The 12,595-nt window shown below is 59.7% G+C and overlaps 2 protein-coding genes across 2 annotated transcripts; both read right to left on the minus strand.

Annotated features, from left to right (window-relative positions):
• Nucleotides 1-2,993: 2,993 nt before the first annotated feature.
• LMJF_35_3570 (conserved hypothetical protein) lies at nt 2,994-6,566 on the minus strand (the record flags this gene model as incomplete). The annotated part of the gene is made up of 1 exon (XM_003722703.1): nt 2,994-6,566. One exon carries the CDS (start codon nt 6,564-6,566, stop codon nt 2,994-2,996), a length of 3,573 nt encoding a protein of 1,190 aa, XP_003722751.1.
• Nucleotides 6,567-9,975: 3,409 nt separating this feature from the next.
• On the minus strand, nt 9,976-12,090 carry LMJF_35_3580 (conserved hypothetical protein; the record flags this gene model as incomplete). Its single annotated transcript, XM_003722704.1, has 1 exon — nt 9,976-12,090. One exon carries the CDS (start codon nt 12,088-12,090, stop codon nt 9,976-9,978), a length of 2,115 nt encoding a protein of 704 aa, XP_003722752.1.
• Nucleotides 12,091-12,595: the final 505 nt, after the last annotated feature.

A 12,595-nucleotide genomic window follows, 5' to 3' on the forward strand; every position in this document is an offset into this window, starting at 1 on the left:
ATGAAAAAAAAAAGGATGGGCGGGGGGTTGTACAACAACATGAACAATAGATACACATGACTGGGGCTGCGCCTGCACCGCCGAGCTTCGGCGAAGCGTCACATGCCCTCCGAGGGATATCGCGCTCGCGAGCGCAGCACCACCAAGGTGAAAGAGAAGCAAGAGGGCCTTGACATGCGATGCGCGTCCGCAGATATCGGCCCACAGATCCTTTCATGGGAACGCAGAAGCACAGCCCCTTTTCTGTCTCTTGTTCATCGCGCTTTGTTTTAGTCACCCCTCAGCTAAGCCCGCAGGGGCTGGGGGGAAGAAAAATGTGCGTTCCTCCCTGCTGGTTGTGCGTCGCCTAGCGACTCGCTCGCACTCTCCCCGGCGTACTCGCACATATTCCGCTTATCCACGTCCCGCTAGACACCCTTCTTTCTTCTGTGGCAATGCGGCCTTGAACCCCCACAGGCAGCACCTCCGTGCGTTCTAGCCCGAGGACAGCGGTCTGGCACAGCTTCGTGGCAGTGTGCGGGGGACCCCTTGCGCCCGATACTGAAGAATCGCTCTTACCACGTCTACACCCGAAAGTTTCCGAATACAGTGTTTCAGATGTGCCCATTCTCGTCGTGCAGCTCGTACGCATGCTCAGAGAGAGAGAGATCGCGAAGGCACAGCATCGTTGCAATGACAACGGGAGGCAACAAGGCGGGGAACTAGAGAAGACGGATACGTGAGGGGCTGTGGCGAAGAAGCCGTGGCTGTTGTTTAGTGAAGTCTACTGCAGACGAAAGGGCGGTGGGAAAGGGACAGTTGAAATTCTGACTACGCATAGGGAAGAGAAAATAGAATGGGCGACGCGGTGGCAATGATACCGGCATTTTTCGTTTTTCTCGCACAGTCGGGAGCAAAGAAGCGTCTTTATGTTTTTTGTGTGCGCCGACTGTCCCCTCTGCCCGTTCGTGTGTCTTGTTTGTTTTTCTTTTATTCATCGAGAAGTGGAATGCACGGGTATTCATTCAACGCATCCTTTCAGCCATACTGCCTGAGTGAAACTCCACACCACCCCGGGCTGCTGCAGGCTCCACACCTCGTTGCTCGAAGCAGCGCAAGACACGCGCGTCACAGCAGTGCGCCGACTCAGTCACATGCGCACGGCCGCGGCCTCGAACTCTGCCCACCACCCGCCTCGCAGGTCGCACAGACGCCTCGCCATCCAGGACACGGCCGCCGACAGCAGTAGCGGTAAGCCGCTCGCACCTCGCCACGTCGTGGCCGCTGGGCCCTGTCGCCACCATCAGTGCCTCGGCATGGACAGGGATAGGGCAGTGGGGAGGGGGGGGGTTCGGCACCCATACAGAGTGGGGGAAGGGGACTCGGACCCTGATAACACACGGGAAGGTATAGCCCGTGAGCATCAGAGAAGTAAAAGGAGAAGCGAAACAAAAACGAAAGAACGAGGGGGGGGGTAAGGGGAAAAGGGAGCCGGCTGAATCGAAGCATTAAAAAAAAACATGCAAAAGAACAATGGTGCCTTGTCGGCTACAGCATTAATGCATTGGTTTCGTTTTGTTTCGTGTTGCATAATAGAGACAGGCGAGCCTGCCTGAAAGACTGTGCTGTGTGCGTAAAGGTCCTGTCCAAACGCGGCTCCAGTCAGAGGGCGGGTGCGATACTCAAGTGCAGGAAGAGCGCTGCGTGTACAAAGTTGGAGGAGTCAAACCAAGAAACCGTAATGCGTGGAGGAAACGGAAGAGAACTGTGGCAGCGGAGGAAGCAGATGGATATTGGTATGTGTGGGTGGGCACGTGTCTGTGGATGGAGTTGCGGCTTTCTAGGCACCAACGAAAGCACAGAAGAGTGCAGATAGGAAGAAACAAAAAACGATACTGCGGGCACCTACACATATCCTCAACAGACAAAAATGTGTGAATCGCACCACGACACCTCAGCTGGAGGGGAAAAGGAAGAGTGTGAAAAAGGCGCACACTCGCACCCAAGAAACAACAAACATGCTGAGGCTTGGGACTGGAGGCAGAGTCCCATGCCCAGCTGCAACCCTGAAGAATGAGTTGCGTCGTCATGTTCAGCGACTTCTCAAATCAAAGCCCCATTGTCTCCATTCGTCGTGTCCTAGTTGCTCTTCATCCCGTCCACTTGCAGCGCAAACACGAAGTTCCGCACGCGACCGCACAAGCCGCTCCCTTCACACGCAAATGTAACACGAGACAACACCGGCAACACGCCTGCAAGCATGCATGCATACAGAAAGAAATAGAAACAGCATTGTAGCGATGAGATGCACGCACACATACATACTAAATAAAAATGAGGATCACCCTGGACACACAGAGACTAACATACAAACTGAAACCCAACAATGAAACGATATAAAAGAAAAAAAACAGAAACACCGGCCGTTGGGAAAAGGGAGGAAAAGGAAACATAAACAACCCGTACTTCACGCTGAGGGACCTGGGGAGGGGGAGGGACATGGGGAGGGGGAGGGGTGTGTGTGTGAGGCACACAAAAAGCGGCACCTTTACTTCCTTTCTTGCGTGTAAAGGGCCGCGAAAACAAACAAACAAACAAACAACGGAAAGAGGTAAAGCTTGAGGCGAAGGGAGGGAGAAATTCGACAAAAGAAAATGTGGCGGCACCACACACGACAATTCGACCGCTCCTCTCCCCTCCTCCCCCCATAGCTCCGCCGTCCTTCCTCTCCTGCACCGCCCCCCCCCGGTTCCACCTCGGGGACTAAGCGTGTGTAATGCTGAGCTGTCGAGTCAGCGCACAGATGCACGCGGCACTTCCTTCAGACCTCCCTCCGCTATTTCCTTCTTGTGTGTCATCGCCCTTTCTCCTCGACGTTCACTTTTTCTTCGATGAAGAGATGAGACTGGCACTGCTCGAGGAGAGTTGGTAGGAGAGGCCAGTATCTGCAAGACAGGTATTCTTCGCCTTTCTCCCCCTCCTCCAGCGCGCCTCAAGCGGCTGGCCGTCCTTTCTCACAGCTTAGAGCGCAAGTTGTCAAGCATCGCGCCAATGCTCACCATGAGCAACTTCGTTTCGTTGGCGAACATCTCTATTGACAGCGTGAAAGAGTGCAAGCCCTCGACGTCCTCCGACGTCAGAGGAAACTGAAAGGTTGCCGGGAGGTGCACGGGGCTGGTTTGGTGACTGTTGTGCTCTGAAGCCTCTTTTGTGCCCGCCCTGCGCAGGTACGGCACCACAGATACATTGCGCTCCGAGGCGAGCACCTGAAAGTTGTGGCCCTGACCCGTGGGCGACGTAACAGGGGTGAGAGGTGCGAAGTGGCTGAAGAGGCCGTCGAACGTGGCGGCGCGCAGCATGCTAGGCCTACTCGTCAGGGCTGCAAACGGGCGCGTGCTGTGCCGTGAGGCTTCGTAGCCGAGCCAAGGTGAATGGCGGAGCCCGGGAGAGTGCGGCTGCGAGCGCAGCTGCTGCGGGTGTTCACCAGATGTGCTCACTGTCGCGGCCCCTTTCATGGACCTCTGCCCACGCTCTTGCAAGTCGCGGAGGTCTGACTGCTGGTGAGTGCCGAGATCTGCGATCTTAACGCTAGCACCGCCCGAGATGTCGCTGGAATCGTTTGCTTCTGCGTAGTCCTGCACCGACTGGTTGATGAGCATGAGCATAATCTGGCTCTTACGACAGTGCAGCGCGTTGGCGGCTTCAATCAGATCAAAGACGGCCTTCATAATGTCGCCCTCCAGGTTGATCGAGGGCTCGCGGATCATGTAGCACATGAGGTCAACAAAGCGTTGGAAGGCGCCGGCGACGTCGTGGGCCACAGGCTGCAGGTTGCGCATCATCCGGCGCGTGCCCTCTGTATACGAGCGCTGGCTACGAATGACGTTCCAGCTCATCCACATTGTCTGGAGAAGCATCGTCATGCGGTACATGTGCAGGTACGTTTGCTCGCACGACTTTATCGGGTAGTCAACCTCGACGAGCGTTCGTTCATCCCGTGCGAACTTCATCATCTCCTTCGTGCTCTTGAGACGGCGCATAAGTTCGACCAGCTGCTTGTCAATCTGCACCATGGCGGTATCCGTCTTGGACAGCTGATGCAGGGAGCGGTTCGTGAGCGTACCGCGCGACGACAAGTGGCCATCTCCGCCACCCACGTTCTGCGACAGCTGCTCATCCTCTGTTTCGTGATTCCCCATGATGGAGTGGTTGTTCAAGATGGGGTCGTTCACCAGCGGCACACTGAAGAGGTCCATCATGCTCGAGACCACCGAAGCCATGCAGCGCAGCACGTTGCTCCGCTTCGCGCGCAGGATAAAGCTGGGCGACAGCGGCAGCACCAGCACGCTCACGAAGAGGTATATGAAGATGCCAAACGTGTTCTGGTTCATGCGCGACACCGTGTCCTCCACCGTGGTCTCGGCAATCGAGACAAGCGGGATGAGAACAAACATACCGTACACGGCCATGATGCCGTACTCCTTGTCGAAGCGCAGGAACGTACCGAAGAAGATCAGGGCACACAGCGAGGCCACGCGCTGCACCGGGGTCTCCGAGTAAGTACCCGCGAAGAAGCCGAGCACCGTCCCCAGCAAGCAGCCGGTCAGGCGCACGATGGACTGCTGCACCGCCTCGACCGGGTTTGAGCCGGAGACGAAGGCGATAATGTTCGGACCAGAGAAGGAGGCCTTGTCAACCTTGATTAGGTAGGAGAAACCGATGGTCAAAATCATCGCCGCGCTAACCTTGGCGGCCTCGACAACACGCTGTACTTCACGGCGGTTCCGTTCCGTGAAGAGCTTCTTGAGGAAGTGCAGGTTCTCCTTCAGCGGTTCCCACGCCGTCTTGATCGAAATCTGCTCGATAGTGCTGATGACACTTGGGTGGTGCGCCTTGACCTTCGTCTGGAAGATGTCGATGGTGTCGCGGACGCAGACCACCGTGAAGAGGTAGAAAGTCATAAGCGGAACGAACTCCTCCAAGATGCCAGAGGTGTACTCATAGAAGATCGTGCGACGCGCTAGCTTGAACGCGTCCTGCAAGTCGTCTATGCGGTCGGCAAAATACTCGAAATGCTCTCGCAGGCCCAGCAGAGCCTTGCGCGTCTTGGTTTTGGTGAGCAGGTCCAAGAGTTCGTCGAAAACCTCAGCGACGGCGTTGAGGTGGGGGTTCAGTAGCTCGCCAAACGCTTTGGAGCGGTCGGAGTCGTCGATCGCGCTCGGCTTGGCCTCGACGATATCCAGCACACGCGCCATGCTGCTGAGGTTGATACGCAGGCGCTCAAACAGAGCAAACTTGAGCGCACGAATCTCCCGCACTTCCGCAGGCTCGAATAAGAACTCGTAGAAGGAGAAGCTCTGGTGATGCTCAAACATCGGTAACAGCACATCAAGGGAGTCGGTCATGATGCGCACCTTCGACATTGCCATGTTGCGCTCCACGTTGGACGGACTCCAAAAGGAGTAGACGAGGCCGCGGTACGCCGTGGCGGTGTTGCGGCCGATGTTGCGAAGAAGTCGCTGTGCCTCACGCTTGCAGAAGAGCGGGTATGGAAAGAAGGCGACGACGACGCAAAGTCCGGTGCCAATGCACCAATCCACCATGACACGGCACGGAAAAACAGCACCGCGGTTGTTGTCGACCAGGAGCCCGACCATGCAGCTGTTGAAGAGAAGCAGACAGATACGGCGCACGACGTCCTCGGTGAAGATGGCCATGATGAACAGCATAGCGGAGTAGTAGATGCACCAGCCAGCAAAGTGGTGGCCGAGGCTCAGTGCACCAGCGATGACGGACAGCGGTAGCCAAAAGCAGCCAGCACGAATCCAGATGAAAATGTATGCAATGACCTCGCCAGCCGTCCGCTTCGTCGCAAGCAAGATCGATGCGAAGACCATGAAAGGGGACACGAACGGGCTACCAGGTAGTTCCGCTGCGATCAGCGCGCCAGGCACAAGCACCCCCAGAGCCGTTATGCGAATAGCAAACTCAAACTGACGCCAAAATTGAGGCGCGCGCAGGAAGTCGAAGAAGGTGCAATTGATGCGCCGCATGGGCGGACGCAGGTTCCACGGCACACTCACGTCACCGTGGCTGCCACTGCCGCATTGTGGATACCGGACATTGTAGCGAGGGATACCGAAGCTGTCTAGTGAGACGTCATCGTCCTTGACAAAGGAGTTGCTGCGGTCGATACCGTTGGCGATCCGCTCGCCGGGCGCACCACCGGCGTTCGCGGGGCTCCTCGATGTGGGTATGGGGATGCTAGTCGCGGCCTTCTTGGGAGACAGTTCGTTGTGCAGCGCAAACGACTTCGATTTGGCGCCAGGTGGCCCTGCCAAGATGACTGTGGCAGGCGTCGCTGGCTCTGGTACATGAAGAGGCAGCGGTGGTGGCGTGAGCTTGCTTTCATGCCTAACCGTGGTCGCATTGGAAGACGTCAAAGGGTCCTTGGTGCTTATACTGGTGTTGGCAGGCGCTACGATATTCGGGCGCAGCTCCGCCTCCACCACATCCGACGCGTTTCTTGAAGGGTCCTCCTTCGGCGTGAAGATGGGCTCGTCATCGGAGTCGAAGTGGTTTGACATGGCAACGAGCGCATGCTCGAGGAGGTGGGTGTTACTTGGGGATTACACGTCCGTCACTTTCTTTTGATGGGCAATCGTGATCGCGGTGGTGATCACCTTTTAGGAGTATGTCAAAGAGCAGATGCCTCCACCACCACACTTACACAAATGATACTTCTACGCACGCGAATAGAGCGCGCTACAACGTCCTTTGAAGTGATTGGCTTGCCTACCGCATGGCAGAGAAAAGGAGTCAGACAATGGAAGAGCACATGACAAGCTTGCCTTCAAGCACAGCATCTACCCCGCCCCGCAACACAAGTCGAGCACCACTCCACCCCGGGCTGCTGCAGGCTCCACACCTCGTTGCTCGAAGCAGCGCAAGACACGCGCGTCACAGCAGTGCGCCGACTCAGTCACATGCGCACGGCCGCGGCCTCGAACTCTGCCCACCACCCGCCTCGCAGGTCGCACAGACGCCTCGCCATCCAGGACACGGCCGCCGACAGCAGTAGCGGTAAGCCGCTCGCACCTCGCCACGTCGTGGCCGCTGGGCCCTGTCGCCACCATCAGTGCCTCGGCATGGACAGGGATAGGGCAGTGGGGAGGGGGGGGTTCGGCACCCATACAGAGTGGGGGAAGGGGACTCGGACCCTGATAACACACGGGAAGGTATAGCCCGTCACTACAAACAAAAAGCATTGTAGCACATTAAGTTCTATTTTAGCGTGCCAGTCCACCACGAACAAGTCAGAAAACAGATGCATACAACCACAGCCCACTCGTCTCTGTAGAGGGAGGGGGGGGGGGTACGGCTGCATCCTGGGTGTCTAGGACGAGCTGCCTGCCTTCGCATCGGACCATGCGCCGCACAGACTCTCCCTGTCCTTCCTCATCCATCCCTCGGGTGCGTGCTGCGTGGCAGGCGCCCCACGGACATGGGTGAGCTGCATGGCCTGATCCAACGCGGGCCGCGCCCAGGCTCCTGCTCGAGGGCGGAGACGGTGGCGTCTGCCGTGCGGGTAATAGGGGGGTGGTCAAGGCGACATGCCGGATGAGCTCGAGGAGGGCGTTGGCCAGCCTCAGGTCAGGGTCCTCGGTGGCCCTGCGCACCCCCTGCCTGTGTGCCATGCCTCGCCCTCGGCCGCTTCACGCGGCGGCATCCGATAATATGGAGACCCTCCGCATGGGGAGTCTGGAGGACCCGATGGTGCAACTCGGGCTGCTCTCGTGATGTCTCCGGCATCTGTGCCTCATCAGTGCAGCGCTGGACAGATGCCGAAGATGCCACATGTTGTGCGCACATGCGCTGCGGGGCTCACTGCTATGGGATTCCTTCGCGCCCTTTCCGTCCATCGCTCTTGCTCTCTCACCTCCGCACTCTTTCCTTCGACGTGACACACCAAGCCAGCAACGGTTGGCAGCGCGTGCGCACAGCGCCCGCATTTTCGGGCCATGGGGCCTGCTTCAGGACGGCGCTGTTGTCTGCGGAGGGGAAGGGGCTCGCTCTCTTCGTCTTCTCCATCCCCGTCGGTGCCACTGGGGCGTGCCGGGGTGGCGTGCACGCTCACCGCGTGAGGCGAGGTGTGCTTCGAGCGTCGGGCGATCCGCGAATCTCGCGCAGCATACCGGGCACCACGCCATCCGCGCACCGCCTTGTCGCTGCCAGGCACCCGCCGCTGCAGCGATCTCCAGTGCACGGACGGGGTGCCCGTGGCGGACCTGGGCGAGGATGGTCGCCTGCCGTCTCGTGAGCTCAGCATCCCTGTCCATCTGGTGTGGGACGGCTGCCGCCAAGCACCTCTTGTCTCAGCGCGCCGCATCGTGTATGGCGGCTTCGGGCGATGTCGGCCGGGGGTCTGGGGCCGGCGACCAGGCGTGTGATCCACGCAGTCGGCGCCGGCTCCTCTGCGCGTTGGTGGCTGCGCGTGAGGGCGGTGTGTGCGTGCGGGGCTCCAAAGGGGTCGCTGCCTGCACCCCCGCGTGGGCGCCGCCGAGGGGCAGTGGACCCGCTTCCTCGAGCAGGTCTCCGCTGCCCGCGCGCCGTGGGGTGCCCACTGCGACCGCGGCCCTGGGGGAGGGGGCGGGGCGTTGCAGGGCTGCGCCCCTCCGTCGGGGCTGGCTCTTTGGTGCTCTTCGATGGGTGCGTCCAAGTGAGGGCATGCTCGGGCGGCGCGCGGGGGGGGGGCCTCTTCACGGGGGCTGCCTCCAGCGGCGTCCGTTTTGGCGGCCAGAACGGCCTACGAGCGGCCCCACCCGATGGGGCAGCTCCCCCGGCGGTGTCCGCCACGAGTCTCGCCATGCGGTTTGCCTTGTCCGTGGGTGGCGCGTTGCGGCTGTGCACGTGCGGTGGTGGGTGCGGCTGCGTGGCGGATCCGCCGCTTCTCCATGATGCGCCTTCGGGCCGTTGTGGTGGCCCCGGGGTCAGTGCGCCCCTCTGAGGCTCACGCGTCTTTGCGCCCTCGTCGCTGCGGCGGGCGCAGCCCTTGCGGATCGATTTGGCAACCAGGGGGCAGCGGGCTTGGCCACGCGGTGGCCACCCGGCGCTGTGCCGTTTCGGGACGCCATCGCCGCTCACGGGCGCCAGGTGTTTGCCCTTGGGCGTAGCGCGCGGGGGTGAGGACGGGGGGGGGGTTCCGGCCCAGTTAGGCCGCCGTCTCCTGTCGCACACCCCAGCGGCGAGAGTTGGTGTCGGATCGAGAACTTCCCGTGCCACCAGCGTCACTCTCAGGTGGGCAGCCCGGCGCGAAGTGCATCCGCCGGGTAGGGTCGTCGCAGCAAAGCCAGACCGTCACGGTTGCAACCTCGTCCTGTAGAACAAGGGGGAGGACCAACACCTCTACGTATGCCCTCCTGTATGTGCGCGGAGACGCCGCAGCCGTGCTTCTCTTTCCACACGAGACCGCTGAAAGCTCGGGCTGCCGCATGCCCTACAGACCTGTGGTGGTCGAATGCGTCTCTTCCGGAGTGCAGACTTGCATCGTAGATTCGACGAGGAGGCGGGCCAGCCAACACCGTCTGGCGTCGCTCAGCCCATCGCAGCTCCGCTGTGCATACAGCGCAGACTCGGCCCAGGATTACGCTCAACATCACCACGACGCAGCAAAAGCAGAGAAGCTGGAGGAGGATGGGCCCGTCTGCTGAATTGCCGGCAAGATGCGTAGCGGGCTGGCACAAGCTTCCTCATGGCTGCAAGTGCCTTCGGCACAGCGCGAGCACACACCTCCTCGCCGAAACCGAGAGTCCGTAGCCGTGCCCGAGGGGTTGGCTGCAGGCTCTTGGTCTCCTCGCAGGGTGAGTACCGAACGCTGATACGACGGTGCGGTGGCTGGCGTCATCAGAGAGAAGAAAGATTTCTCAAGAAGGCAATGAAAGAGGAGGTCGAGGAGTGTGTGTCGCATTTGCTTCACACTGGCTTTACTTGAGGGAATTACCAGCTCGGCTCCTGTTGGGGCAGTACCATGGTAGGGTTGTGTTGCGAATCTCGCGTCCCAGCGGATCTAGCAGGGGGCGCTTGAGGAGCAGAGCGGCGTAGTGTACTCGGACGGTGCAACGGGGCCTCGTTCCTGCTAGCAGAGTTCGGCTGCGCGGAAGGGCTGCGACTACCAGTGGTGCTCTTCGGCGGCGATAAGCTGCGCCGCCCCGCACGATAATGCAAGGGCGCTGACCCGCCGTCGCACGGAGAAACGTTGCAGTGTGACTCATGCGCAGGTGTGGCGTCGTACTCCTCGGGTAGACTTTCGGCCAGCAGCGGCAGCTGCCGGGCGTCAGACCGGTTCGGAACTGCTACGTTGAATGAAGGCATGGAGAGGGCCCTGCGCTGGGGAGTGCATGCGTTGAATGAGGTGAAGGAAGCGTTGTCGTGCGCGAAGCCGAGGAGACCGGCGGAGTGGGGAGTGTGATGACCTGTCTCCGACAGCGAACGGAGCCCCGGTGTGCCGTGATGACTACCGCGGCAGAGGCGCACTGTCCCGCCTTCGGAGCGGACCTCCTCGTCCTCGCTTCTGACCATGTCAAGGTCGGACCTCGGCGCCGACGGTGAGGGGGTGCCGATGAAGACTCCCATGGAACGCTCGTTCATCGAAGGATTGAAGCTTGGTCCATCGTCCGCGTGGAGCTGCAGGCTCTCCCAGTCGATGTAGTACATCAAGAGATAGCCGTATAGTGGACAGCCTACGACGCTGAGGCCAAGGCACGGCCCCAGCCACAAAGCCTCGACGCCCATCGAGGTTGTAAAAAATACGATGATGCCCAGTGGCACGCCGACGACGGAGTAGACCAGCGCAATGCACATGGCCCCCAGTAACTGCAGCCCACACCCGCGCAGCACGCCCATCATGCAACTCTGAAAGCTGTCCAAGAGGTGGTAAACCACATAAATCCTGAGCATCTTGCGGAACAGCGCGTGCACCGCCACGTTGTTGGTGAAGAGGGTTGGAATCCAGTTCCGCAGCAGCAGCGTCACAGAAAGGTTCACCAGTGCGAACAGGGTTGTGAGCCCGAGGCACACCAGTGCACACCGCCGCGCAAATCGCGGTTTCCTTTCGCCAAGCGCGTTGCCCACGAGCACCGCCGCCTCGATGAAGACACCAGAGGCCATGCTCCACAAGATAGTGGAGAACTGGTGGAGTATGCTAAAGGCGTCGAGTTCATTGATCGGGGCGTAGCCGGCTACGATGAGATTGACCTCCTGCGACATCCACTCGCTCAACATCATCGCCATGGACGGAAAAGCAAGCTTCAGCAGCGGACCCCAGTTTATCAGCGCCATTGGCTCCCACCCACCCCACGTTTTCTTGTACTTGCCGGTCACAAGAAGGTAGGTGAAAAGGGAGGCGGGCATGCAACTCATGAGCAGCGACCACGCCACCGCCGCGCCGGGGAAGCCCAACATCTTGATGCATGCCCACAGCACAAATGGAAAGAACCCGGCGCCGATGATGAGATTCACGGAGAGCTGTGTGTTCAGGTGCTGGCAGGCGAAGTAGCGCCGCATCACCTCTAGCAGCATGAGCGAGTAGACGCCGAAGAGGGAGATGCGGCAAAACTCGCCTGTAAAGTGCGCCACCTCGGCATTTTGCCGGATGGAGATCAGCAGTGAATCCGAAAACGCCAGCACAGGCCCGACAAAAGCGGCAACGATTAGCAGTATGAGCGCCATGCGCTGCACATGAACCCCGTACAGCTTACTCGTCTGATCCCGGCCGTACGATTGGGACAGAACCGTCTCCAGCGCACCGCAGAGGCCTGCCGACAAAGAGTAGGCGGTCGCGTTTAGAAGACTGTTTGCTAGCACCGTCGCGCCGAGCTCCCTGTCCCCGACCATTTTGCCCACCATGGCTACTAACACTACGCTAATGGAGTTTTGAGCCACTGCCGCCAGGCCGAGTGGGATGCTCAACTTGAGCACCTCCAGTGCTAATGTGGCCACCGGGGTGTTTTCATCAATGCGGCTTCCGCCCCGCAGCGGCGGGGCATGCTCGCCCGACGCGGTCGAGGACGGGTGACTGCGGTGGAACGTGATTGGTGGCTCGGGCGCCTGCATCTTTTACCACTGTGCCTACTATGGGGCGGCAAAGGTGTGGAGAGCGTAGGCGCCTTTTCTCGCTGCACTTTCTGCGATCCAATGTTGCTGCGCTGCGGTTCGCCCGCGGGGCCGTACATGCAAAATGGGAGAAGATTCCCGGTTCAGCGTAGCGCACTTTGTTTTCTGAGAGACAAGGGGGAGGTGGCAACACCGACTCAACAGCACCTGGCCGTGTGCGCGTGTCACCACTCGTACAAGACGAAGGACTGCGGATGTTTGTCCGTTTCTGTCGCCGTTTCACCTTCTTTCACTATCCTTTCCAAGCTGTAAGTGACTTTCTCTCTGCCTCGGTAACGAAGGAGGCAACAGTGGAAATGAGAGCGATGCACACCCGTGCGCAGAGATGAGCGGGGACGCATATGAAGCTATCCGAAACTCACGGAGGGTCTAGGACACGGAACGCAACCAAATCAGCGAGAAAAGAAGATCAAAGAGAAAATAGAGAGGTACGGGGGAGGGGAGG

This window comes from Leishmania major, chromosome 35 (genome assembly GCF_000002725.2).
Source record: "Leishmania major strain Friedlin complete genome, chromosome 35".
Taxonomy (NCBI): Eukaryota; Euglenozoa; class Kinetoplastea; order Trypanosomatida; family Trypanosomatidae; genus Leishmania; species Leishmania major.